Source organism: Petromyzon marinus, chromosome 9, assembly GCF_048934315.1.
Source record: "Petromyzon marinus isolate PM22_M1 ecotype Great Lakes invasive population chromosome 9, UKy_Petmar_22M1.pri1.0, whole genome shotgun sequence".
Classification (NCBI taxonomy): Eukaryota; Metazoa; Chordata; class Hyperoartia; order Petromyzontiformes; family Petromyzontidae; genus Petromyzon; species Petromyzon marinus.
The window spans coordinates 4,560,971-4,583,925 of NC_133675.1; the positions used below are offsets into that span (position 1 = coordinate 4,560,971).

Sequence of the window (22,955 nt, forward strand, 5' to 3'; positions counted from 1 at the left end):
CACGAACCCTCGCTAGATCACAGGTGTGCCATAGTCAGAGGTGATGCTGACCCTTTGGGGGTCCTGAGTAGAATTTTTAGGGGGACCCCCCCCCCTTTAAATTTACAAACTTTCAACACGAAATATTGGGCCACCTTTGGCATGTGCTTGGAATTGTTGGACCAATGTTGGCCCAACGTTCCAAGTTTACTAGGCTGTGAGATGACGGAAGAGCTACAGACAAGAGACATAGATGTATGAGGCAATATTAGAAGGGAGGTGTAGATGACACCTATACCTAGTTAAGTGCGAGAGAAATATTGAGTTAAATCAGTACAGAGAGATATAGACAAGATAGAAATGCAAATGTGCTTTTAAAATGTCAATTAGCCTTGCTATGTTTGTTCAGATTTTAATTCCAGCAAATATTTGATTCAGCCCAATTGGTTTCATTAATCCGGGGCCCCCTGAGTTTCTTGGGGCACTAAGCATTTGGTCCATTTGCTTAGGCCAAGTGCCAATTCTGCGCATGGGCCACCATGCAGCCGTTGGTGGAAGTGGCTTCTGTCAATGCCCCATGTACATTAAACGATTTTTTAAGGGAATCGATGGGCGCGTACGGGTGGTCATCATGTATAACGGCGATGGTGCGATGCACAAATACGAGAGAGATGTGATTGATGGTTATGATCACGACTTTATGCGGATGACAGAATCACGTATTGTATATGAATGCAATTGTCCTTCCCATGTCCATTTTGCAGGCTCCGTTATGGCTACGGGTTAGTTTGGCGTGCTCTTAGTAGTGTCGAAGGGTTGGAGCGTAGCAAGTATGGTGTTTATACAATGTATAAATTAACGCGATCAGCGCTCGAGTGCATTGACTCTTAACAGAGCTATAACTTGAAACCAATAAACTCGAATGATGAAAGGCACTGGGGCGCCACGGTGGTGAGATGTTAACTACCTCGCCTGGTATGCAGGAGGTTGTTGGTTCGATCCACGACCCTGATGCCTCTATATATGGAGTTTGCATGTTCTCCCCTTGATCGCATGGATTTTTATCAGGGTCCTCTGGTTTTTCCCTCCACATTTTGAAGTATGCATTTAGAGTATTTGGCTGCTATAAATTTCCACGTGATAAGTCACTTCGTTGAGCTATCATCTGTGGGCCAGGTCGCTTCGCGGCTTTACCTGGTAAAATAAAACATTGTTTTGGTTTAGAAATACGGAGCGAACACACCTAAACTAAACTACTCTTTAATTTTTATTTTAGCAGATAAGGCCCATTGAGCCATATATCTCTTTTTCAGAAGGTTAGGTCGATGAATGCCAAGAACAGTTCTTGATGCTGTTCCTGATACTGTGGGGCAACAAAGACCAGATCTGTAGTTCCCTGGGATGAACAGAATCTGCACTGTGTCTCCGGCAGGACCTCCTCAGCAACAGGACTCAGACGACTGAGCAGGATGCGGGCCAGGATATTTCCTGCTATGGGAAAGAGGGAAATCCCTCTGATGTTTCCATAGTAAGACTTCAAGATTGTTACTATGGTTGCATTCCTGAGGTCGCCGGGGATGTCTGTTTCGTCCGAGACCCGGAGGATCAACTTGTGGAGCCCTAAAGTGAGCAGGTGGCTACCGGCTTGGAAGACTTCAGCTGGGATGCTATCCAGACCACTGGCTCTGTTGGACTTTATCTGCTTGATGACACACCTCAGCTCACCGATTGTTGGTGGCTCGCCGAGGTGGTACTCTTTGGGGTGTTGCGATATGGCTTGGAGCGTCTCATTCGTCAAGGTGAATTCCCTGTTTAGAAGCTGCTCGAAATAATCTTTCCAGCGTTGACGAATGGCATCGCCATCATTCAGGAGCTGGGATCCATCATGTGACCTGATGGGGTTCTGTCCTCTATACCGAGGTCCAAATAGGGTCCTTGTTGCTTGGAAAAAGTTCCAAATGTCGTGCTGGTCGGCGTATCCCTCTATCTCGTGTGCCTTTTCCACCCTCCAGCTGTTCTTCATGGCGTGGAACTGCCTTCAATTGGTGGCACGCTGAGATCCTGCACCGTGTCCTCGGCTAGTTTTGGTGGGTGAGGAAGGCAGAACGCTTGCACTCCAGGAGGTCGCGGATCTGGGTGCCATTTACGTCGAACCAGTCGTCGTGTCTTCGGGGTTTGTAGCCGATTATCTAAGCACACGAGTCTAGTACAGTGGTTTTGAGCTGGTCCCATTGTGCGTGGATGGTGATGGCCTCTGGTGTCGGAAGATTTTCCAATGTGGTGTGGATTTGTGCTTGCAGCTTCTCCTGGTTTCCGAGGCCGAGAGATTATGCTTTGTCTGGCCGACCTTCCTGGTCTTCCGGTGTCTCAGCGCCAGACGCATGACCATCACAGAGAGCACAAGACGGTGGTCGGTTCAGCAGCCCTCGCATCCCTTCATGGCGTTTGTAATAAGTATGTATCTCAGATCACTGGCATGGACGACGACACAGTCCAGGAGGTACCAGTGCTTGGACCTGGCGTGCTTCCATGTGGTCTTTTGTTGGTGTTTATGGCGAAAGACTGTGTTTTGTTATGATTAGGCCGTGTTGAGCACACTTGGTAAGGAGGAGGATGCCGTTGGTGTTGAGTTTTCCCACCCCTTCCTTGCCAATGGTTCCGCTCCAGATGATGTGGTCACGTCCAACCCGGCCAATTAAGTCGCCCAGGAGTATGACCTTGTTGCTCCTCTGAGTGGCAGTGAGGGCCTCATCGAGATCGGAGTAGAACTTCTCCTGGATGTCGTCATCCATGTCTGGGGTTGGGTCATAGGCGCTGATGACAGTTGCGCGTTGTTTTTGGCTGAGGTGGAGAGTCATCAGCCTTTCATTGATACCTAGAAGCGCATCAGAAATCGTATTTATGACTGCGAAGCCGACTCCGTGGATCCGAGATTCACTTTCCAGCTTCCCCTTCCAGAAGAAGGTAATCCCTCCTGTCACTTCCTTCAGTTGCCCCTCTCCGGGGAGTCGTGTTTTACCGAGAGCAGCGATGTCCATGTTGTGCTTCGCGAACTCTCTGGACACTATTGCCGTTCTTCGTTCGGGGCAATCACTCTTGATGTTGTCCATGAGTGTTCTTACATTCCAGGTGACGATATCTATTTTTCTTTTCGTTTCCTTTCCTTTCATACGTTTAGTTTTTGCTCGACCATCAATATGATGATCCCGCTGGGTGCAGTTCCCCAGCCAGTAAATGTGGGACAGCCTATGTTAAGGGCACCTTTTCTCGCCCCTTATCCTATTTGAGGATGAGCAGAGGGCATTCTAAAGAGGACTGCTCAACCGCGGATGTTGCTGCCGAAGAACACCTCTATCCCGATGCAGGTGTCCAACAATCATCACGCGTGCGTATTCTTGACAGAGGGCTTCCAGGTTCACAGCCCTGCCCCCTTTGCCAATTGTCCATCATTGCAGGACTTTTCCCTAACCTGACGAAAACCTACGTGTGGATTTGATTTACGTGGGGACCCCAGTGCACGGGCGGGATCCATACAATTTTTATAGGCTGGGTCCAGTGGAATGGCGAGCAGCGACGAATGGAACAACTTTTTATTCGTCCGCCTTCACAAGCATTGGGACCTACAATCTCGGCACGTTCCGCCGTTGAGGAGTTCTTGGATCGCTCTTAGTCTGGAACCTCCCCTTTGACCTTGCCACCAAGGGTGACCCCTACCAAGAGCACGAGGCTCCGCTCTCGGGATCATTGGAAAACGCAAACCTCTCCACCGCGATAAGGTGGCGATGCTCGAAGAGGATTAATCAATAACACTGCCTTAAAAGGAATCATAATACTCCGGGTGACATTTGGGGCAATAGCCGTTCTTAACAGCACATGAGAGGATAACACACGTGCAAAAAATCCATGCAGACAGGTCAGGGATCCATTGGCTCTACTGCCTTTTATCCACTTTTCAGCCCAGGTGGTTTGCGAGTCTTTTGGTACACGATGATCTGCGTGATCCACCAACCCCAACTGTAACGTGCGTTCACTACACATTTTACACGTGTTATTGCTCTGATGTATATTTTATTCATAGCTGTTCTTTATTTTGATTTGCTTGTCATTTTGTGACCCAGAACACTCTTGCAAATGAGACTATGCTGGTCTCTTTGAGTTCTTACCTGGTTAAGCATATAATGAACTTGACATTCATTCGATGGAACATTTTGCAGGAATAAATCAAATAGTACAACACGGGAATATGGATCTTGGGCAGTGGTGTAGGGTGGTTGGCAAGGGCCCTGATGCAAGGAATGAAATGGGGCCCCCTGTCCAATTCCCTCCTGCCCGCCCCCCCACCTGCAACACATCCTTCCCTAATTAATAATGGACAGAGGATGTAAATTTTTGTATTTTAATTAGCTTTGCTATGTTTATTTGGATTTACATTCTGGCAAATGTTTGGTTCAGCCCTATTGGTTTCATAAATCCTGGGCCCCCCGAGTTTCTTGGGGCACTAAGCATTTATACTCTTTGGTTCTATTGGGTAAAGTCACATAGGTGAAAATAAAATAACAAAAAATCACGACGTTTCGGCCTTCATCAGGTGAAGGGATGAGACTGTCTGGAGGACAGTCTCGCCGAAACGTCGTGATTTTTTGTTATTTTATTTTCACCTACGTGACTTTACCCAATAGAACCAAAGAGTATGGATCCTAGCAGTCACGAAAGCTTTAAATCTAGAATCACTAAGCATTTGCTTATTTTGCTTAGGTAAAGTGCCAATTCTGTGCATAGCCACCACGCCCGGCTGAAGTCTTTGGTGGAAATGGTTTAATGCCCTCTGTAACGTTGCACTCTTGTCGTGTTTCTGTATCGTTTCTTGTTGTAACGTTCTGACCCGCCCCTACTGGACATCTGTGAAAAAATAGAGTGATCGCTAATCGATGGTGCGGTGCACAGATACTGGAAGCGCGTGATTGATCCTTATGATCACGACCGACGCGAACCGCTGGGTCGGCTGTAGTCGCACCGCTTGCAACGGTCGTTAGCTCTGCCACTGATCTCAGGTGACCATCACAACACGGGGCCAAGCGTTCACTGTTCGCGTGTGCACGGGGGAGGGCACAATTGGTGACGCGTGCGGTCACACTGCGTGCCAGGGTCAACTGTCAACAAATGTCACCGTCGTTCTGCATGCACGCCTCAACTTTCACCAACAGAGGGCACGACGAGGTCGCCTTCTGGGACGTCCACGTTAATGTGGTGTATGTTGAACTTCTTCCGCACCGTACGTGGACCAACCGTGGGAATCGGATGGCTACGGGTAAGGACAACCAACTAAACATAAAAAGCAGTTTTAAATAAATTAGTTTTCAATCTTCGTTTAAAAGTGCATGGCTCCAGTGGCTTCCTAATATCGGAAGAGCATTCCAGACGACCGCAGAAGCACATCAGAAAGCACGCGATGCGGTGACCGCAGCCTTTGCTTGATGATGAGTCAAATGCCGCTGCTACTGCAAGGATGGCCATTCAACCCTCATTCAATCCCTCTCCGATGCCTCTGGTCGTAGGCTATTCAGGGCCAGTCTACGAATTTCATTTTGGTTTTTTTTAATGCCAATTATGCGTGGTGGGTATTCTTCGGTTTTCCTCTCACATGGAACCAAACTCACATGAAAAAAAAACATGAATTGGCCATACATCCCTTTGCAGGCTTTTTATTTAAAAAGGACATTTAGACTTATTGAGGCTTTCCTGGTTAGATAAATAACATATAGTTGTTTTAACTACTGTGTTGTTAATTATTATTATCATCACCAGCCATGGTAAATCCACTGCTGGATGAATAGCTCCTAAAGCCGCCACCACCACCTTTCACGATCCTGCGATGTAATAATCCACCTTAAACCTACACGTGAACCGAATCATTCACTCCATCTCCTTGGCGCACGTGCTCTCCAAGGCTTTACATTCGTTGGCTGCTACTCCGTTGGTATTCTTGAAACAATCAATTGTTGCGACGCATCCTTACCTTTCTTTACGGTTTCAACACAGATCGTGGCATTCATTACTTTTAATATGGTCTGTGATAAGTCGAGTAAGCTTAGCATTCTAAACCAAGTGTGTACAACGTCTGCATGGGCAGTTAGTTGTGTATGTGGGCTGTTGTGAAATACACGCGCGCTTGTTACCTCTGCACATTTGGTACATTGCCTTCACTGGGCACTCAGAAGTCACACGCACGCGCCAGGCTCACCTCGTCAGATAAGACCTCACTCCAAATCCGATGTGGCTTACGTAATGCCACCATATTTGTATTCGGGGCAATTGCATGGACGAGCGGTTCTGTGGAGAAGGGGGGGGGCGATGTGGGGGGGCTCGGCTGGTACCCGCACATCCGCTTCGAGGCTATATATAAACGGGACACATTTGCCTAATTGTTAATGCCCTACACGGTGACCCGGTCTAGTTTAGTGGGACGGGGAGGAAGCTGTAAACAATCAAAAAAAGTCGGTAAAAGAACACACGTAGCCCTAGGAGCAGTGCAGGGATGGAGCATGATAGATGACCCCTTTTAACCAACTGGCCTACTGCTCACGAGTACCAGCCATCTCACTAACCACTACCCTAACCATCTAGAAATCCAGCCACTAGTCGTAGCCTTCTTATCGTCCAGAACCTTAACCAACTAGCCGCTAGATCGATCACACTGGCGCAAATCATAACCAACTCGACCAATCGGCCAAAGTGATTTTTTTTTGTTAACACGAGCATTAAAAACAGTGTTCATCTCGTGTCAACAGCCCTGATCCAGTGGTGGAAGCTCCACATTCCTACAGTGGGGGGCCGACTCTCTCCATAGGACAACCACTGTCAGACTTCCCCACAAAGTTGCACCTAATTTATCGACCTCGGACTGACGATGGGCTGCGTGATGATGAACGTGGACATTAAGAGCGGCCAACGCCTGTGGTAACAGCGGCGATCCGGGGCGGGGGGCGTTGGAATCTGGGCTTGCCTGACTTGACCCTTCTTCCCCCCGCCTCGAAGCGCCGCGAGGGGCTCTCCTGCAAATTGCCCCCGCGTCACCACAAGCGTGATAATGATATCGGCACAAAGGGCCAGCTTTCGGCTCGATAGGGCCGCTGTGCTCGATAACCTCAAAAGTACGAGACGCTCTGCGACATCGATCTCGCCTTGGGTTGTTGGCTGGTTGTTGTTTTTTGTGTGTCCTCTCGCGCTTCGCAACAAATGCCCATGCCGTTTGCTGCTTGAACACTGCGCGACCTCGTCATAACGCGTCAGCCACGATCATTCCACTGCTGGATGACGAAGGCTTCCTCAAATCGTCACCCCCGTTATCACGGGCACCTGGCAACGACCCCGACGCCCAGCACGTGCCCAACACGTTCCCAGCACGTGCCCAACACGTGCCCAGTACCCAACACGTGCCCAGCACATGCCCAACACGTGCCCAACACGTGCCCAGTGCCCAACACGTGCCCAGCACGTGCCCAACACGTTCCCAGCACGTGCCCAGCACGTGCCCAGTGCCCAGCACGTGCCCAACACGTGCCCAACACGTGCCCAACACGTTCCCAGCACGTGCCCAACACATGCCCAGCACGTGCCCAGTGCCCAACACGTGCCTAGCACGTGCCCAGTGCCCAGCACGTGCCCAACACGTGCCCAGCACGTGCCCAACACGTTCCCAACACGTGCCAATCTCCATGGCTCCGTCTCCGCATTGGAGTGTCCGCTCGTGCGAGCACCGTAGCACCGTAGAGGCATACACGTGCGGGAGAACGTGAATATCCTTTCTGAATTTGGCCCTGTGCAGCCCACAGTGTTGTTCTGCACGCGTCTGTACATTGACGAGATATTCCGAGCAATGCGCCCATGCACTGTTTGTCACATTTGACTATTTCATTTTACCAGGTAAGGCCCACTGAGTTATACAACAAACACAAAATTCAGAAGGGACCTGGTCATAAATGATACCTCAACGAAGAAGCCTATCATCTGGAAATTTAAAGTAGCCAAATACTCTAAACCAAGGGTCGGGAACCTTTTTGGCTGAGAGAGCCATGAAAGCCACATATTTTAAAATACATTTCCGTGAGAGCCATATAATAAATTTTTACACTGAATACAACTAAATGCGTGTATTTTTAACTAAGACCACCAATTTTAGAATATAATAAGTCTCTGAATGTATCCTTTTTAATAACGTTGTTATACCAACAACCAATAATAAATAAAATACTTCTTACCATTAATGCGACGTCTGGTGCTGCATGGTTTTGCTGATGGCTTTGTAGTCTGGTTGATACGTGGTGAGGTTAAGCTTCATGCAGGCGTTGAGGCTTTCATCCGTTAAACGGGATCGTAGGTTGGTCTTGATGTTTTTTAGATGTGAGAGTGACTGCTCACATGAATACGTAGAACCAAACATGGTCAATACAGCAATACTCACACGCTGCAGTGTGTGGTATGTGACAGGAAGCGCGTTCCATGTTTTGACAATTAGCTGGTCTGCGGGTTGAAGTTTTTTCATTTCTGTCCACTTGTGTTTGCTCGCCAGCTCTGCTTGCTGTCATTCAAGTCTTTCCAAATCTTAATTCAGTGACTTGAACTTATTCACCCACATGTCTGAGGCCTTCAGGTCAGCAACTTCTAGCTCAAAATCTCTGATGGAGACACCAGGGATGTAACTCAGGTCGACTTTGTCCACTGCACACTCGTGTGGATGAGTGATGAACTTGAAAAGATGAGTGTGCTCACGAAATTCTCCAAAGCGTGCTTTGAATGACTGCTGGAGATCAGATGTGAAGCCAGCTAGCTGCTGGAGATCAATATGTTGAACGGGGTCACTTGCTGTGCACGCATCTTTAAATTCTCTCAGTTTTTCAAAGTGCAGTAAACGACCTGTTTCAATATCCACGATGAAGAGTTCCAGCTTGTTTTCAAATGCAAACACTGCTTGTTGAAGGGATAAGACTGTATTTCCAATGCCTTGCATTTTCACATTGAGCTGGTTCAGATGTCCAGTCATGTCCACAAGATAGTAAAACTTCAGGAGCCACTCAGTGTTAGCTAGCTCAGGATGCTCGACATCTTTCATTTCAAGAAAAGTCGGGATTTCGCTCAGGCAAGCCGCAAAACGGCTCTTGACAACCAACGAACATTTCTGTGCAAAAGCAGACTGGGATAATGATTCCCAACTTCATCCAGCAGTGTTTTAAACTGGCGATCATTTAAAGCTCGGGCAACAATAAAGTTGACCGACCGAATGACCAGTGACATCACCTCACCAAGCTGCTCGCCACACATTGGAGCAAAAGCGCCTCCTGATGTAGAATGCAGTGAAGACTTAGGATTGGTCTTTTTTCATATTGACGAAGAAGCGCTACAAATCCTATGTTTTTTCCTACCATACACGGAGCACCATCAGTACACACCGAAATAAGCTTATCCATCAGTAGATTTTTTTCTTTAGCGAACTCAATGAAAGACTTGAATAAATCCTCCCCTCTTGTTGACCCTTTCATTGGCAAAACAGCAAGACGTTCCTCACGCAGTGTGTCACCGGCAGCATACCTTGCAATCACACTGAACTGGGATAAATGACTTACGTTTGTTGACTCATCCAAAGCGTCCAAAGCGAGGGAAAAGTATGGCACTGCATTTATGTCCTTCACTTGTTTTGCCATCATTATGGTACGATCGTGAACAGTTTTTGCTGACAGAGGCATGTCTTTTATTCGTTTGATTATCTTGTCTTTATCCGAAAAGTCGTCAAGAAGTTCGTTGGCCACATCAAGCATGAATGTTTAGGCATACTCGCCATCTGTGAATGGCTTTCCGTTCCTCACAATTGCTAAAGAACCAGCAAAGCTAGCCGAATTCCAGTCACCTTGACTGGTCCATACACGGAGTTGCTGCTGACTAGCTTGCACTCTGGACAGTAGCTCTTGGCATGCCTTCTTTCTGCTGTCCCCCGCTGGATATTTCGATGCAAATGTAGCATGGCGTGTGTCGAAGTGCCACTTTATATTTGACCGTTTCATCGATGAAATTTTATCATTGCATATTAGACACACCGCAGAACCTGCTCTCTCCACAAAGGCGAATTCTTCTGTCCATTCGTGCTGAAATGTGCGGTACTCTTAATCTTTTTTTCTTGTCGCCATCTTTATAAAAAGGGTTTGCTCTGCATAAATTAGCTAGCTGACTATTTGATTAAAAGGACGGAAGTTTACTTCTTGACCTCACAACGACCCGTAAGCTACCGCATTATCCAATAAAAATAGAGTTTTGGTGTCGGACAGCTGGGATTGGCTGAGTCTAAACGTTTGTTTACTCTAAATATGGAGGGAAAAACTGGAGGACCCGGAGAAAAAGCCACACGACCGCGGGGGAGAGAGACATGCAAACTCCAAATATACAGCCGTGAGGCTTGGGATCGAACCTACGACCTCCTGTATACCAGGCGAGATAGTTAACACCACGAAGGCGCACCGCGTCTTTGAATATATACACACTATTACGGAATACACAGTGGTACAAACCCGTAAATACTCAATGTCTGGCCACGTTTGGCGTTAATCATGAAGGTGTTGAGTTAGCGATGCCCAGTTACACAACCGCCAATATAGTCCCGAAATGTCGTTAATTCTCCATGTCTTTATTTATAATCGCGTGAGAGCTAATTTAGACTGTAACGACTCCTTCAAAATAAACAGCCCTTTGTGAAAATATGAACAGTGGAGTATTAAGCAGCACAGACGCATGAGAGAACATGTGTTCATGCTAAAGGCACACACATGACATTGGCGGATTTCATATCGTGCTCGAGGCAATGATGCTGGGATGCAACAAAATCAATCGTTAAACTTAATAAATAACTCTGCTTTACAGCAGAGAAGAGTATGGAAATAGGCCGCTGACGTTTCAGGCAATCACCCTTCTTTAGAGAAGACGTAAAGATTAACATAAAAGTCGAGATGTTTCACTCCGCGCTGTTGCTGCCGTGATGCGCATTGTGAATGAAGAACTCAGCGGCGAAATCGACTTCTATATTCTCCCGGTGTGAAAATGTGTAATAATAAATGGCGTGCAGTTGCAATTTAAAAGCCCCGCACACCCGGGGGAGTTCCGTGCAGTCTCCGGGATACGTACCCGCCTCTGAGCCCGCGGGGGCGACGCGGAGAGAGACAATGGGACACGCGAGGCAGACACATCCTCCCACTCCCCCACACAACGAAGAGTCGCTCTCGAGCACCAGGCCAGGGGTCTGACATGATCTATAACATCGCATCGCTGCTCTCTCTCTCTCTGCTCCAAGTAAGGAAGGGCAACAGCTTGAAACGACGACCCTAATCACATACTGTATAAGCTTCTGCTTATAAAGCAGTGGTAATGACAAACGCGGAGAGGTTATGTTCGATCCGCGCTCGCACAACCACTGCTAATGCATGTTATTTTTTTGTAACTACATTAATGTTTTTTTTACTAAAGATAATTCATACTACAGTCATATTTTTAAAATATATATACTGGAATCAAATCAACTGCCGGCTCGCTGATGTTATCCTGTGCCTATCGTTGCTTGTCGCTGCAGCTGAGAAGAACCCCACACGGGCGCGCGACCCACGTGCTCGGGGCGGCCGGGACGCGTCCGTGTTTTTTTATGAATGAAACGCGGCGCGCGTCGCTCATTTGCATACGCGGTGACGTAGAGCAACCCCCCCTCCCTTTCGTTTCTGCAAACTGGCCAATTGGCGCGCTCCTCTCGGGTCGTGACGCAAAGGACGTCGCGATCGCTCCGCCTTCGCGCGTACGTCGGCGTGCGTCGTGACGTCACTTCCGGGTGCGTATGTCTCCATATATAAGGGAGCGCGCGTCCCGCACGGCTGCGTGTAGTCGCAGGCCGCGAGAACAAAAAGCGCGTTGCGTTTAAAAGCGCGATCGTGATCAACAATTCACAATTAAAATCTTAGCCGACTCGATTTTCACCTCGTCGGCGGCGACCTCAGATTAAAGCTTGTTTTTTTTTCCTCGCCCTCGAATTGTTGTGTGTATTTTTGTGACTTTTATTTATATCGTAGTTAATTTTTAGTCGCTTGGTTTTTTTCCTTACTTCTTGCTGCTGCGGTATAGCCCCATTTGGCTGTATTGTGAAGTGCTGCTGCTGGCTGCTGGTGGTGGTGTTGGGAGTGATGACGGTGCGCGGTGTTGTGTGAGGCCGGGCGGTTGCTGGCCGCGCCCGTCATCATCATCCTCAGCATCTTCATCATCCTCTTCATCATCCTCTTCAATCATTTAGCGTCGCCGTCGTCCGTAGACTCCATTGGCTCCCAGTGCCACTGTCGCCTCGTGCCGCCCATTGCTGTGCCTGGATACACGAGGACCGACTGCGGTAAGCGGAGCGTGCCTTTGCATTGTGCGTGTCGGTGCATGCATGTGTCTGTGTGTCGGCGTTTGCATGTGTGTCGGTGTTTGCATGTGTGTTGGTGTTTGCATGTGTGTCGGTGTTTGCATGTGTGTCAGTGTGCGTGTGTGTGTCACTGTGTGTCAGTGTGTGTCAGTGTGCGTGTGTGTCTCGGTGTGTGCGTGTGTGTCAGTGCGTGTGTGTGTCTCGGTGTGCGTGTGTGTCAGTGTGCGTGTATGTGTCTCGGTATGTGTGTCAGTGTGCATGTGTGTCAGTGTGCGTGTGTGTCAGTGTGCGTGTGTGTCTCGGTGTGCGTGTATGTGTCTCGGTGTGCGTGTATGTGTCTCGGTGTGCGTGTCTCAATGTGCGTGTGTGTGTCAGTGTGCGTGTATGTCTCAGTGTGCGTGTATGTGTCTCAGTGTGCGTGTATGTCTCAGTGTGCGTGTATGTGTCTCGGTGTGCGTGTATGTGTCTCGGTGTGTGTGCATGTGTGTCTCAGTGTGCGTGTGTGTCTCAGTGTGCGTGTGTCTCAATGTGCGTGTGTGTCTTATTGTGCGTGTGTGTCAGTGTGCGTGTGTGTCAGTGTGCGTGTGTGTCAGTGTGCGTGTGTGTCAGTGTGTGTCAGTGTGCCTGTGTCAGTGTGCCTGTGTCTGTGTGCGTGTGTGTCAGTGTGCATGTGTGTCAGTGTGCGTGCGTGTGTCAGTGTGCGTGCGTGTGTCAGGGTGCGTGCGTGTGTCAGTGTGCGTGCGTGTGTCAGTGAGGAGCGGTGGTGGAGTGGTTAGCGCGCTGCGCTTGGAACCCAGCAACCCGAGTTCGATTCCCGCTCACGGCCAAGACCAGTGACAATTATCTGAACCGGTTTTGCCCTCCACCCCCCTGGGTCGACTCGGCCTCAAATAACTACCTGGTTATTTTATGGCCGGGCGTGGTGCTGGCCACCCATCCCCTCGTATTACCTTCTTAGGTGCTCGCTAAACAGCATTTGACCTAACCGTCTTGTTAAAGGCTATATATGGGAGATATTTGTCTGTGTTTGTGTATTAGTTTGTGCCTTCTATGCATGAATCTTTCTGCGTGTCAGTTGTACGGGCGAGTGTGCGTTCGTGGCTTTGTAGGGTACACAGCGAATCTTTGTGTGTGTCAATATATGTGTCACTCGGTATGTATGTCTGTAGGCACGTATATCAGTGCGAGTGGGTGCAGGTGTTAGTTTATATGTTGGTATACTGTTAGTTTATATGTTGGTATACTGTATGTGTGTGTGTCAGTGCGTGCATGTCTCTTGTGCGTCAGTGAATGTGTGTGCGTGTCTTACGTGTCGATGTGTGTCAATGCATGCCAAGTGTGTCCATTGTGTTCATGTATTTGTGTGTTCGTGTCTGGGTATCCATTGTGTGTCGATGGATGTTTGTTTCTCCAGCAGTCTACGTGGGGCTATACGGTGGATTATTGCCTTTGTTGGGTCTATTCAGGTTGGGGAGCGGTAGTGGAGCGGTTAGCGCGCCGTGCTACGAACCCGGCGATCCGTATTCGATTCGGTCTCACGGCCATCACCGGCGACGATGATCGACTCAGCCTCAAACGAGTACCTGGTGTGGTGTGTAGACGTCCTCCACGGGGGAGACAAAGGCGGCCGTGCGTGGTGCTGGCCACTCACCCCGTTCGTGTGCCGTGCCGACCTTCGCGAACAGCACGTCAAAGGCCGATCACAGAGGCCAAGGGCTACGTGGATGGCCGAATAATGTTCTAGGTGAATGGTTTATGTGATTGACTATATGCGCTTGGTGATAATGAGTTGGGTGGCTGTATAATTGCTTGAGTGGGTTGGGTTATGAGCTGGGTTACGGACTGGTTGACTGGCTAGATAACGGACTGGAGTGGCTAGATGACAACTGCGAGTTTATGGGCTGTGTTGTTACTCGGCTGGATGGCTGAGCAAATTGCCAGGTTTTACAGGTTGTGTGTCTGGTAACCGGCTGGATGACTAGATGCATTTAATAGGCTGCATGGTGTGCTGGTAGGTGGACCGCGTGTAAGTGGGTTATGGGACTGATTGTCTCTGCCAACAAGAACATTGGCGGGGTGGATGGGTGAATAATGGACTGCGTGACTGGTTGATGGACCTCGAGGCGGCATGATGGGCAAGGTGGCAGGGTGGTTTGGCTTGGTTGATGGGGCTGGGGAGTGGGGCGGCTAGCTCTCGGGTGTTATGTATGGGTATTGGACTGGATGGATGGATAGGGTGGGTTCATCAGTGTGGTTGTTAATCTGGATGGCTTGGCTGAACGGTTGAGAGGGTGGCTGCTACTGGATTGGTTGCTGAAATGGGTGAACTGAATAGCAGTATGACTTGGCCGATTTGATTTTGCTCGTGAGCTTGGTGGCCTGCATATATGGGGTTGAATGGTTGCATAAAATGGTGGGTTGATGGACTAAGTGATTGCCAGATCAGCTGAGTGGCTGGACAGTGGGCTGGGTGACTGGTTAATGGGCTATCTGGATGGGTGACTGATGGTTTGAGTGGTCGGCTGATGGCCTGATCACCAACAAATTGGTTGAGTGGCTGTGTCAAGTGCCTTTGCTGTTAATTGACATGGCTGAATAGTGTGGGTTGGTTGTTGGCCTGTGTAGCTCTGTTATGGCTTTAGTGGAAGGATAGGGTGACTGGTTCGAGGTCGTGATTCAATTAAAGAAACACTATTGTTTTGTCTCAGTTTTGCCATGTCATTTGTGTTGTTCCACGTGTTTATATTATCTTGTTTGTACAGTTTCGTTCACTCTGAGCCTACATGTAACAGCATGCATGTTTTCACAGTAAATACATGTTGTGAGCATAACAATATTTAGTAAAATCTGTATCGGTCTATCGTTACAGGCCTACTGGAGAAGGGGTGGATGCCTTCACTCGATTGCCTGTTAATTTCAGCGGATGGCTGATGGGGTGGGTTGCTGTCAATGGGCTGGATGGCTGGTGTAGGGTGCGTGGCTTTGATGAACTGGGGTTGTAGACTCTTGGGTTGGGTATAATTTGCAGGTGAGCCAAGTGGTCAGTTGATGAGCGAGTTTGAAGGTGAGCCAGGTTGCTGGGTTGCGTGGTTGGTAAGTGAACCGGGTGGTTGGTTGACGAGTTGGGTGGTTGGCAGGTAAGTTGAGTGGCTGGTTGACAGATGACCTGAGTGGTTGGTCAATGAGGAGTGGTTGGCAGGTGATCTGAGGGGGTTTGACAGTGGGCTATGCGGTTACATCGAGCTGCCTGGCTGGTCTTGTTGCTCATGTTTGTTTCTTGTGTGTGTGTTTTGTAAAGTCGCGTGCTTGGTTACATGGTATTCAGTATTTACCTGTGGGAGCATTTCACACCAAGCCTGGGTACGTGTCCCAGATGCGTGAACAGGAAAGAGTTGGCTCGTTTTTTTCCCACAATTAATAAACCGTCTTGTAGCCAGAGAATGTAAATAAATCGCCAACTTCCGGTGTGTGTCATATATATCGAGAATTGTATTTCCTGGCCCAGTGCCACCAGCTTCAGGATAGAGCTGTCAAATAAGCGATGGATTTTTTAAAATTAAATTCATAATACACTAATTTACAGTCTTACTGTAATTAGTGCAGGGCCTTTCCAACCTTAGGTGTGGCACATGACATATATGCGACGGCAGTTGGAATCATTGCTTGTACACATTGCAAGAGTGTTGTAATGCCACTGTTTTGTTTGCATTTACAGCTCAATATCGGCGGCACCAGAAATACGGCACGTGGGGCTCTTTGTTATTCATTCCTTGCTTCCTTTCAAAACATAGGGGTGTTTGAACTGACGGCGATGCAAAAACATTGCACACTGACTTGTGTTTTCATAAGTTAAAGGCGTGCGTGCCGTCAATTCTGTTGACATAAAGGCGCTTTCACTATTGTAGTAATCTGCCACGGGGAATGCTGCTCCATCCATAAAGCAATATATAATGACTTATTTGGTGCTGTTGCATTGGCAGTGGTGCGCAAGCAAAAACAATTAGAATTGAAACGCACCCATCACCAACACTGCCTTAAGAGGAAAAAAATACATGAGGCAAAGTTTTGGGTAGTTGGCTCCCTTCTTCATAGCACATAGTGCAATGCAGAAGGGCCAGTACCTGAAACGTCGGTGCTATGAAGTAGGGCCATTGCTGAAACATTGTTATTCTGTATTTTTTCTTTTAAGGCAGGGTCATTAATGAATATTTTTTTATTTCTTATGGATTGGTTTAATAGATAAGCACTGAAATAGTAATTACCTGTAGGCTTTGGTTGTTCAGAATTCTCGCCCTGAATAAATGTGGTTTTGGATAGTCTATGGCCTTCTATTGCATCAAAAACAGTACAGTCCAGTGAACATTTGTCGGAGAGCTGGAATGGAGAGCTATCTTGCAATGTTTGGTCATGATTCCTTCCTAAATAAAATGAACCGACGCTGACCGAGCAGTCATTCTAATGGCGATACCCCGTATAAAGAGTTTATTATAAATAATTTGTTGCAACATGCAAGAAAAATGGAAGAACCTATCCAAATGGGCAGTTTTCATTATTAATTGCGAAGCCCATTTAAATGTGCCTATCCGGATTTGGCAGCTGTCCACACTTTGTCGATAGTAGCTGCGCTACAATAAATGGAAATAGAAATGTTAATTAAATATATTACAATAGAATTTGCGTGAGCGCAGGGGGAGGGGGATGGGGGGGAAATATACATTATTGTTTTAATATTGGCAAAATTACTTACCCTATATTTTCTACCCAGTGCTAGGGCTAAAAAAATATATTTAGCCGTACGAACAAAATTAATAAAACATGGGAGATGGTCCATTCCATTGCTACACTGCCACGTCTCCCGGGAATATATCCTCTTCAGAAGTGCGCTCGTATCGTCTTTCCCGGAGCAGCCAATCTGCATGCCGGGGAGTGCCAAGACGGGGACCAACTTGGCGGACAGCAGGCGGATTGTTGTTGCCGCGCGGTCCGAGAGAACCCGTCCTGAGATCACAGATTGTTCCGGGGGCTTTGCCACGAGCGGCCTATTTATCAACTAGACGAAAAAAACCATGGGTTTCGTGAATTTTTTTTTTGCCAAAATATTTGTAGTGTTATGATTGTGGGTCCATTGATATGCAGTATGAAACGTGCAGCCCTTTTTTGTTAATCCACTACTGGGAATGAAGGTCCTTCCTCCCATGCATTGTTGGTCGCTGGGGTTTGACCATACTTCATGCCAGCCAACCAGGAGCAGTTCAGATGTCGCTCGACAATGGTGTTCGTAAATAAAATAAGAGTGCAGCCATTTGTCAATTCACTGCTGGACGAAGACATTCCGCACGCAATGTCTGGACTGGACATGGGGGTCGTTTGGCCATACTTCACCATTTTGGTCATTGCGGGTTGGTGGAGAGCGTTGGGGGCCCAGGAGCGGTTCACATATCAGCATCAATAATCGATGACATTTATGTAAATCAGAATGTCGTGTTTTTTTCTGCGTCGTAACCCTGTTCGAGTAATTGTGAGGGTTTCATTAATCCTGGAAATAGGTTGATCTTTATTGTAGTAATCTCGTGAAAATATTGTACGTTTGCATGTAAATATTAAGGAGAACGTGTGGTGTTGTGTTTTTTGCGTGTTTACATTCCTGTGAAACGTGCTGTGCATCCCTGCCCCTTTCACCGTGGAGGCAGTGAGATTTACAAAAATTCTCCCCAGCCTCTCTTTGCTCCAGTGGTGAAATGGGTCTCACACTTTCTCGTCACGGTGAATGCTGGCAAGCAGAGGGAAAGATGGTGGGGTGGGGAGTGGAATCATGGGGCTTCATCCACCAGTAGACAGAACATGGCGATGTGGTGGTGATGATGAGAATTATTTTTTATTTACATGTCTCACTTGGTTCCCTATTTTTTTATTGAACCCCCTGCTTCACATGTCGGTCATTTGGGTGAAACAATCCTCATGATTGAAACGGCATGGGGGGAAGACCTTCATCCAGCAGTGGATGGAAAATAAATGATGATTATTTGATGAATGTTTATTTGTTAACTTGGGAGTTTATGCTATTGTGTACATTTCCACGGTTGTGCTATATTGCTCTCCGATGTGTTTGCGGGTTGCAGCGCGTTTTTCAGCATGATGTTCGACGTTTCACACCGGTGTTGGGTACTTCTTCAGGAGCTAAATTCCGTTGATAACGATGATGAATTCGGCTCCTGAAGATGCCCCCCCCCATGCACGTGGAGCAAAAACGTCAGGCGCCACGCCGAACAGCATCTGGTACGACCCGAGAGCCCATTGGAAAAAAACGCAGGAGCTAAGGCGCTTGCTTTGTGCTTGCTAATGGCCGGTGCTTCTGTCTCCTCTGTGTCCACCCCGGTGGCTGCAGATGGACATCGACATGGACTACGAGCGTCCCAACGTGGAGACGATAAAATGCGTCGTCGTTGGGGACAATGCGGTCGGGAAGACGCGCCTCATCTGTGCGCGGGCCTGCAACGCGACGCTTACGCAGTACCAGCTGCTGGCCACCCATGTGCCCACCGTCTGGGCCATCGATCAATACCGCGTGTGCCAGGAGGTGAGTTGGCACCAGCCGGCGATGTTTCACCGATGTGCCATGCGACACACCTTGCCAATTGTCGGCCATTGCTGAATTGGGCAGGCGTGGCAGAGAGATTTGGGGGGGGAGGTGGTGGGATGGGGGAGGGTACCGGGGGGGGGGGGGTGAAGGGGGGGGATGAGGGATGCAGTGTGTGCGGTGTCAGTGTCTCGTCTTAATAAAAGTGGTGAGCAGAGGTGACCGGGTGGCTCGGAAGTCAGAATGCTCAGCTGGCACCGTATTGGATGTTGAGTTTTTTGCCATATTTCACCATGCCAGTCATTGCAGATAGGCGAATTGGCTAGCGGGTGCCATGGTCGGTTCGGATACCGCTCGCCACTGGCGTTAGCCAAGGCTGGGAATTGAACTCAGGCCACTGGGTTTCGAGCTCAATGCGCAAAGCACGCCACTGCTGGTCCTCTCCAGTGCTCCTGTACTCGTTATAAAACACGGCTTGTTCTTGTATAACTTGCTGTGTTTTAGCTTCTCATAAGTGACTCTTGATAAATGATAAATGTCAATGCTCAAATTTGCTAAGGGGTTTATTTGGAACCTGTCTGGTGAGTGGGATGTGGAGTAACATGCACCGGCATACGCGCTTTGGTGTCTTGAAAAAGATATTAGTAAATAAAATTCAAAGTGTGCCACAATGTGCATTGATGCGCGCTTTTTCACCCAGGTTTCTCACGCATTACGCGACGCACCGAGATGCCCAGCATCGCCTGCGAGCCCGTTTTACTGGACATCTGTTAAAAAAAGAGCTACGTAGCTCATTGGATTTCTCCAGGATAAATATATATTGTGTTTATGTTGAACTTCTTTCGCGCCGTACGTAGCCAACCGTGCCAATCAGAGGTGCGGGGGAAGTACAACAAACTAAATACAAAAAGCAGTTTTAAAGAAATGAGTCTTGATTTTAAAATGCAAAGCTCTCAAGTGGCTTCCTAATATCGGAAGGAAGAGCTTCCAGATGGCCGCCGGAGCGCATCCGAAAGTGTGCACAATGCAGTTGCCCCACTTTGTTCGACGGCTAGCCAAAAGCCACTGCGAGGATGACCAGAGTTTTGATTCCGTTTCGGATCTGCTCAAAACATACTTGCGACCACTTGAATTGCTAACGTTCATTGCGGATGGTGAACTCGTGTGCCTTATTCCTTTGATCGGAAAAGGGATATCCCTTTGGCCCGTTTGCGACTGCAATTTTGCGTTCAGAAATACATTGCTCCCAAAGTATTAGGGCCAATGCCTGTCGTTTTAAATTTAGTTGGCCGGTGATGGGAGACCTGACAAAAGAAGGTAATTGCACCCCGGAGCGCCCGTTGTTGGTGTTAAATCCACAATGAGTGCAAGATTAAGTAGGATTTCTGTGCCGTGGAGCGGTTCTGAACGATGTGTGTGGGCAGCGCGCTAGTGGATGGGCACGGAGATGTGAAATGACACGGTACACATTGTTTAGCACAATTATGGCTCACTGGTAATGATCGGAATTAAATTGAGACCTCTGTCTCGGAAGCTACCGCTGGAGACAACTGGAGCCCTGCTTTTTTTCCCACCGCTTTTAACGATTGCATTTTTAAAAATTGCGTCTCCCTTGACAAGCGTGTGAGAAAAATTCTTTGACAGATCGCGTCGCAGGTAAAAAAATTCTAATAACGATTTTCTCGCATCCACCCCGGGATTGACGATTAAATCAAGTTAGTGCCGCTGCGCTGTTGTATTAATCATGGGCCCCCCCCTGTATTTCCCGCTGCCCCCCCCCCCCCCACCAATTATCCCACACTCCACCACCTACCTCATCTAGACCAGTAGAACATTTCAAACTGCGCCCCATACTTCCGTCGTTTAAAACCCTGTGATCGGCACGTACTCCTGCGTGGCTTTTGGTTGACCCCGCCACCTCATGAAGTTGTTGGCGTCGGCTCGTGGATGAAACGGGACACCGTGCCTGGACCCGCCGCGGCATTGGGAAAAGACGTCGAGGGTTGCCGCTTGTAATAAAAAACCCGAGCGCGCTTTGCCACTTGTGAAACTAGCGGTTCCGTTATGAGCTCTTATTGCAAAGCGTGGCGAGCGCTCTTGGGGAGGGAGGGGTAGGGCGGGAGGGGGGGGGGGAGTCATCTTAAATGTGTCGGCTCTGCCCTGCTCTCCCGCCGGGCCACAACTCCCGGCTCTACCAGGTGTTGGAGCGCTCGCGGGATGTGGTGGACGAGGTGAGCGTCTCTCTGCGCCTCTGGGACACGTTTGGAGACCACCACAAGGACCGGCGTTTCGCCTACAGCAGGTACGGCGATGCACGACGCAGGATGACACGACACAAGGCGCGTGACGTTCGCGCCGTGGTGCAGTGAAACCGCAGGAGTGAACGGCCGTAGGAACCCAAGAAAAGGCCACTGAATTGGCCAGGGTGGGCGAGCACACGTGCCAACTCAAACAAGAGCCCTAACTCTCGGCCGCTCGCTCACTGGCGATCGGCGGTGTCGTTGTTACTCTTCGTTATTGTTTCGTTGAACTTCACTCATTGATTCCTCCAACTCATAACGAGGACTCGCTCTACCAGTCTGACTGTATTGTGATCAACCAACATACTGGCAGGTGAAAGCCCTTTTCTTTTATGTTAAAACTTTGCTCGTGCGGGTTTGCTGCTGGTCTTTGGGCCTGTGCTCAGCAACTGTGTAAAAAACCAAGTAAAATAAGAAAAACAACGAGCCAATCAGACAATAGTACTCTCCTTCCCGCCTACCCCAATCCTTGACCCAAGCCTCTCACCCTTGGCATTCTGCCAGACAGAACCTGGTTTCATTTTCGTTGGCTTTTTACTTACGGTGTTCACAGTGCATGTGTTGTGCCAAGCTCGGGCGCCACGGTGGTGAGATGTTAATTATCTCGCCTGGTAATACAGGAGGTCATGGATTCTATCCGACCCTGATGCCTGCTGTATGTTTGGAGTTTGCATGTCTCTCCCCATGGTCGCTTGGATTTTTCTCCGTCCGGTTTTTCCCTCCACATTTAGAAACATGATTTTAGAGTATTTGGCTGCTATAAATTTTGACGTGATAAGCCACTTCGTTGAGCTATCATTTATGGCCAGGCCGCTTCTGAAAAAGAGCTATATGGCTCAGTGGACCTTACCTGGTAAAATACAAATATATTATAGTTTTTAGTTTAGTTTAAGCTGGCTCATTTCTATGAAGTGGTCACGATTTGCCTTAAACAAAAACATCTTTACAGTCGTCGCGTTTTGGCACTGGTCCATTGGAACGTTGAAGGCGTTTCGTTCAACATAAAATAAATGAGTGTGTCCTGTAACATAGGTGCCACTTCTAATTTGTTGTTGCCATGCTACTGAGCACCTCGTGAGCCGAGCCTTGCGATCGCGTTGTTCAATAGTTAATATCGCACGATCGTAACTAAAACCTTGCCTCCTGCCGGGATCCGTTTCGAGCTTCAAAGCGGTGTGCTTTTCCACAGGAGCTCTTTGACGCCATTGAATGTCAGCATTGACCTAACACTGCCAGAAACTCGCCTTTTGTAATCACAGTTCACGGGGCCGGAGCGGAAATCGGTACCATATAAGGTAGCGAAACTTTAGTTGTGTACCCATTTATTTACACGGCCATTAAGAAGAGCGAATTACTTGACACCCCCCCCCCCCCACTCTTTTGACGTGGTTATCATGTAATTCACTATTGTTGGCTGCATAAGGAAATTGGAACGCCAAACATTTACGGCCACATCAGGTGGTTCCCGCAATCTGATCCGGGCTGATTGACGATAACAGCCTCTCAATGTTGACAATCTCGAAGCGGACATTGCCGCTTTGAGGCCTATCGGCGGTGACAGCTTTCGACGCTTGCAGCCGTGCTTCCAGCCACACGAGGCTAAAGGCAAGCGGGCAGCAGCACTTACCCGGGTTACCATTGGAAACGGCACATAAGCATCGTGGCAACCCGCCTC

General features: G+C 48.4%; 2 protein-coding genes across 3 annotated transcripts in view; one reads left to right on the forward strand and one right to left on the reverse strand.

Annotated features, from left to right (window-relative positions):
- The window catches only part of LOC116940669 (drebrin-like protein B), a 40,906-nt gene extending 29,303 nt beyond the window's left edge, over window positions 1–11,603 (reverse strand). The window contains exon 1 of one of the 2 annotated variants that reach the window (XM_076065834.1): window positions 11,146–11,603. In XM_076065834.1, the coding sequence (XP_075921949.1) occupies window positions 11,146–11,284 (139 nt within the window). In that variant the 5' untranslated portion in view covers window positions 11,285–11,603. The remainder of the gene's footprint in view (window positions 1–11,145) is intronic. The other variant, XM_032950799.2, reaches the window with a different exon arrangement.
- Window positions 11,604–11,871: 268 nt separating this feature from the next.
- LOC116940668 (rho-related BTB domain-containing protein 1-like) overlaps window positions 11,872–22,955 on the forward strand; it is a 42,047-nt gene continuing 30,963 nt past the window's right edge. Inside the window, exons 1-3 of the mRNA XM_032950798.2 lie at window positions 11,872–12,385; window positions 18,789–18,980; window positions 21,179–21,282. Of these exons, the coding sequence (XP_032806689.1) occupies window positions 18,789–18,980; window positions 21,179–21,282 (296 nt within the window). The 5' untranslated portion in view covers window positions 11,872–12,385. The remainder of the gene's footprint in view (window positions 12,386–18,788; window positions 18,981–21,178; window positions 21,283–22,955) is intronic.